Here is a 5,753-nt window from a genome sequence, read left to right as displayed (position 1 = left end):
TAGTATTCCTCTTAAACTCTTTTTGTAGTTTTTAAAATGTTGTGTTTGGATGTCGATTTCAAATAGAAACACAGTTCAGTGGCATTCATTTTAATTAATTAGTTACTACATCGTAATTTCCTCGCGCTATCCCTGCCATTCCTTATGTGAATTTTCTATGGCCATTCCTCTCCTTTTTCCCTCTTCTCTCTCTCTTTCTCTCTCTCTCTGGTTCATAGGATGTGTATGTAGTACCTCAATTAGCGGAAAACACAGTATTCACAACAATACCACGATGCCAACACTAAATGTGATTTAATAATAATGAATTCTCATCTTCTTCTTTTTAGTAAGAAGAAGAAGGAGACAAAGTAAATCTCTTGTTCTAATAATAAATATTATTATGATTTCCATAGACTACATTTACTATTTTTGGGTTGAAACGTACCTAATTTTTTCTCTATCTTTACTTTACTAATACATTAATAAACTCGTTTTAACTATTTAAAACAATAGTCTAAATTTGGAGAGGTCGATTAGGGATTGATCGATTGTACTTCGATCGATCGAAATCTTCTTATTGGCTGGTATTCACTAAGTTTTCTTTCAAGCAACGCGATCTCAAGCAAATATCTCTAGGGAAAAGAAGTCATTAGATAACGTTAAAGGCAAACAAACAACTTTACCGCTTGTCCGGACTTGCCTCCGAATCTATGTACGGCTTACAAATATTCATTATACTAAATATTGCTGACGCTTCGAATAATTCAGTTTTCGTGGTCACGGTAGTCCCTCCGAGAATGAACGGTAGAATTATTTTTAATTTATGTATATATTTTATGACTCGCGAAAACCGAAGAAAATAGCCACGTTCTTAAATATTCTTCTTTTTTTTATTGATTAGATGAGTGGACGAGCTCACAGCCCACCTGGCGTGAAGTGGTTACTGAAGCCCATAGACATCTACGAACTAAATGCGCCGCCCACCTTGGGATATAAGTTCTAAGGTCTCTAGTATAGTTACAACGGCTGCCCCACCCTTCAAACCGAAACGCATTACTGCTTTACGGCAGGAATAGGCAGGGAGGTGGTACCTACCCGTGCGGACTCACAAGAAGTCCTACCACCAGTAATTACGCAAATTTTAATTTTGCGGGTTTCATTTTTATTACACGATGGACTTCCTTCACGACTATTCCTTCACCGTGGAAGTCAATCGTGAACATCTGTGAAGTACGTATTTCATTAGAAAAATTGGTACCCACCAGCGGGATTCGATCATCGTTGCATAGCTAGATTTGAGTGCACCGGACGTCTTATCCTTTAGGCCACGGCAACTTTCAACTAAAACCGAAGCTAAAACCGTAATAAAGTACTGGCATCTCACGCTGTATTTTCCTTTCATTGCTGACGCAGCAACAACTCACTAACGACAAATTATTCGCTGAGAACCATAAACAATATTACGAGTACATTGTTATCCTAATCATATGCTATTGTCCTTGTAGGCAGGCGAATATACGGCCCACCCGATGGTGAGTGGTTACCGTCACTCATGGACGTCTGCAATACCAGGGGCACAGGCAAGCTTCTGTCTTGGCGATATCGATAATCGATGGAGACCTCACAATCGAAAGCACACATCGACAGAAGATAAACACATTATTACTCATGTTTTTGAGGCAGAAACTACAATAATATAATGCTCGCAAATGCACTTTTCACATTAAGCTGTTTAAATTTTAATTATATTAACTAGCTGTGCCCGCGACTCCATCCGCGTGGAATAGCGACTTCGGGCAGCAGTTTTAGGACATATGTTTTGGTTTATTAGCACCGTCATATGGGTATTTAGAAAAATCTAATTTAAAGTAATGCTTCTCTATACACGACATAGACGTATAGCCATCGGGGATCAAAGCATACAGGTTTCTAGGATTGCTAACATGTGACAGAGCTACATAACCGTGTGACCGAGTTGACTGTATGAAAAGCAGTTAACACTTATATCTACACCCACAACTTTTAGCGTCTGACCTTGGGCTTTATTTATTATCATCACGAAGCATAGGCTCGCTGGAAACGCGATCGGTAGTGAGTTGTGCTTCCTGTTCTTTTAGTGTCTCCCGAAACCGGCAAGCTTTTGCTGTCCGAACCCTCTGAGAGCTCAGACGGATTTCCCTATCAGTAAAGGTCTCAGACTCAAGCGATAGTGCATGAGCCTCGCAATCGGCGTGAGACGTGTTTCTCTTTCTTCAAGTGTCTTCTGAGACCAGGTAATTGCTGTCCGAGCCCTCTGAAAGCTCAGACGGATTTCACTATTAGTAAAGGTCTCAGACTCAAGCGATAGTGCATGCGCCTCGCGATCGGCAGTGAGACGTGTTTCTCGTTCTTCAAGTGTTTCCTGAAACCGGGCATTTGCTGTCCAAACCCTCTAAGGAGCTCAGGCGGGATTCCCTATCAGTGAAAGTCTCAGACTCACGCGATAGTGTATAATATTCACGATCGATGGACAAACTTGCGTCACGCTGTTCCCTGTTCACCCTAATTCGAGTGGTCTTTTTTTGAGAACAATGTGAACTCAATCGAGATTCTCGCTGAGCCGAAGTTTCTCTAACACGAAACCTCGCCTGACGTTCCTGTGATGTGGTGAGTATTGCCTCATGACCTGCTTCAGATTCCTGTGATCGAACTAATTTCATCCTTTTAGCATTGCTGCTGCACTGGGAGAGGTTGGATCTTGTTCGAGGCATTCTTACAATAAGTAGTAACTACTAACACAACGTTGTTTGGTAAACACGTACTTATCATAAAACTAAATTATAAATACTTACAGATTATTTATACAGTTTAACTTTATTACAGTTTTTTTATTATTAATAACTACTAAGTCGTGTCAACCTAATATTTTAACTATAGAAAACAAACGTGCCTATGAGTTAATTTACTCATCGAGCCCTTCGCCGCAAGCGACTGGTTCGCCAAGGAAGCAGCGGCGCGGCATCGGCGCGCTTTGTATACCCGCGCGGCTGCACAGACGTAAACAACCTTCAAACGCCCAGCTACGTGATTCTTGAAAGTGGCATAACTTTTGAAGTGAAAACTTCTTTAGAATCGTTGTGATTTCAAACCGGATGCAACGGAAAAAACGACAGGTAAGAGACACAAATACAAAAATTTGTAGGATGAAGCCAGCAAAGAATGAGACAGAAATATACATACTATTTAATACAGCGCCATCTGTGAGATTTTTTAATACTAACGTGTGTATGAAAGCTCTTGTAGTGAATTTTAATTTAGGATTATACGTGAAATTAAAATATCAATTCACAGAGGGCGCTACCTTACAATTATATACTAATGACAAAATTTTACATATACTTAAGACGTTTAGGATAATTGTATTTTAATTTTGGAAGGTTTCACTTCTACCACGTGTGAATTGCACACATTTTTTTTATTTTTTATTTATGAACCGATTGACATGAAACAAATACTAAATGTTAACTAAAGTTTGCCACAATAAATTAGTAAAAACCACATTGAAATCGGCAGAGCTGTTTCTGAGATTAAGCGTGCACAAACGCACAGACAAACAGATAAACAGACAAAAAATCTAAAAATCATTTTTTTGGATTCTATTGCGTTCATAAAGCCCCCTATAACAGTTTTCCTGAGATATCTTCCATGTACAGACAGCGACCAGTTACGATTTTATTATATGTATTGATGATGATTAATTAAGCGAAATACACCAATAGTTTTTGCGAAAATACACCTTCACCATCTTTTTTAGACAATAACCAAGTCGCTATGTAGTGAAACCAAAGAAAAACGATATCTATCCAGTAGATTTTATGTGGTGTGCGCACAATGCCAGACCATGCCATTTTATTTATGAAAATGACATATGCAATCGCAGAAGTCTTGTTGAAAATGATTTTCACTACGCAAATAATAAACTATACAAATATAATTGCTTCTCCTGATTGATTCACTGACACATAAAACGAAGAACCTAAGTCGTTTGGCCTACAAACTTGAATATCTATAACTGGTTTTCTTCAATATTCTATAATTATTTGAAAATATAAAAATATAAATTATTTCTAAAATATAAATATAAATTCTATAACTATTTTTTACTGGTGGTAGGACCTCTTGTGAGTCCGCACGGGTAGGTACCACCACCCCGCCTATTTCTGCCGTGAAGCAGTAATGCGTTTCGGTTTAAAGGGTGGGGCAGCCGTTTTAACTATACCGAGACCTTAGAACTCATATCTCAAAATGGGTGGCGGCATTTACGTTGTAGATGTCTATGGGCTCTGGTAGCCACTTAATACCAGTTGAGCTGTGAGCTCGTTCATCCATATATGCAATAAAGACAAAAAAACATGAAAAATATATGACCTTAAAACTTATTAATTCAATGTGTAAATAAATGTCTTTATTTTAGTATTTTACGTACGACCTATTGTGTATGACATTATAGTTATACATATCACAATAAACGTATAAAAGGAAGCGTTCTTGATTTTGTAATTTAGTATTATCATACATCCAGCAGCTACAGCAAGTCACGTATAGTTTAACATGTTAATGTCAGTGATTATTGTCTTGGTTTTAATATTCGCGTTTCGTACTTATCTACGGATGACTAAGCAAATGTGCGATCAGAATGTTTCTATGGTCGGCAGAGTTGTTATAGTGACGGGAGCCAATTCGGGAATTGGTTTTCAGACCGCTAAAGATTTAGCTCGACGGGGCGCCAGAGTGATACTTGGGTGCAGGAGCGTCGATCGAGGCACCAAAGCCAGAGACGAGATCATATCCGTTACAAACAACAAAAACGTTGTGTTCAAACAAATCGATTTATCATCGTTAAGATCTGTGAGGGAGTTCGCGAAAGATATCATCGAGACGGAGAATGAGCTTCATGTATTGATCAACAACGCGGGAATGTTTAGCAGCGAGAAGAGCTACACAGAAGACGGAATAGATACGGTGATGCAAGTCAACTATTTTGGGCCGTTCTTACTGACGCGACTGCTTTTACCGCTGCTAAAAAAATCTCAACCGAGCCGAATTGTCAACGTCAGTTCAATATTTAATTTATTCGGTACAATTAATTTTAAGGATGATAACCACAAATCTTTCTATAACGGTATTCTCACGTATTGTAACAGCAAGCTGTGCAATTTGATTTTTACGATAGAATTGTCGGAAAGGCTGCGCGATACGGGCGTTGTCGTTAACGCTGTCCATCCCGGTATCATCTTGACTAATATAACGAATGGCTGTTCGAATTTACTGTACAGAGTTGGATTCGCTGTCCTCTGTTGGTTCAACAACTTAACAGACGAAGACGGTGCTCAAACTCCGCTCCATTTAGCGACTAGTGATATAGGAGGGAACGCTACAGGTAAATTCTTTATCAATTGTTCAGAATCTTCACTCGTGTCTCCAAAAACACGGAATGAAGTTCTCCGAAAGAAATTGTGGGAGCACTCAAATAAATTAATACGATTCGATGAAAGTTCTGTGCAATTATAAAATAGAAATTGTTGATAAAATTCTGGTTGACTAGGTTTTTTGTCGATCCGTCTTTTATTAAAATCTGTCTGGATATTGTATCGGATGATTAGTTCTTTAGTTAAAAAATCATGGAAAACTGTCCTCTATTCCTGGTTTGATGTTTATTAGTCGTAAAAAAAAGGTTAAATAAAAAACAATTAATTTGTAAACGAATTATTTATTATCTCGCTAATATTAAA

The 5,753-nt window shown here is 38.3% G+C and overlaps 1 protein-coding gene across 1 annotated transcript; it reads left to right on the top strand.

The window, feature by feature from the left end:
- Window positions 1-4,438: 4,438 nt before the first annotated feature.
- Window positions 4,439-5,723, top strand: LOC101739923 (retinol dehydrogenase 11). The gene has a single exon (XM_038014522.2). It carries the CDS (start codon window positions 4,573-4,575, stop codon window positions 5,530-5,532), a length of 960 nt encoding a protein of 319 aa, XP_037870450.1. The 5' UTR covers window positions 4,439-4,572; the 3' UTR covers window positions 5,533-5,723.
- Window positions 5,724-5,753: the final 30 nt, after the last annotated feature.

Source organism: Bombyx mori, chromosome 12, assembly GCF_030269925.1.
Source record: "Bombyx mori chromosome 12, ASM3026992v2".
In the NCBI taxonomy this organism is placed as follows: Eukaryota; Metazoa; Arthropoda; class Insecta; order Lepidoptera; family Bombycidae; genus Bombyx; species Bombyx mori.
This window is presented reverse-complemented; position numbering and strand designations above follow the sequence as displayed.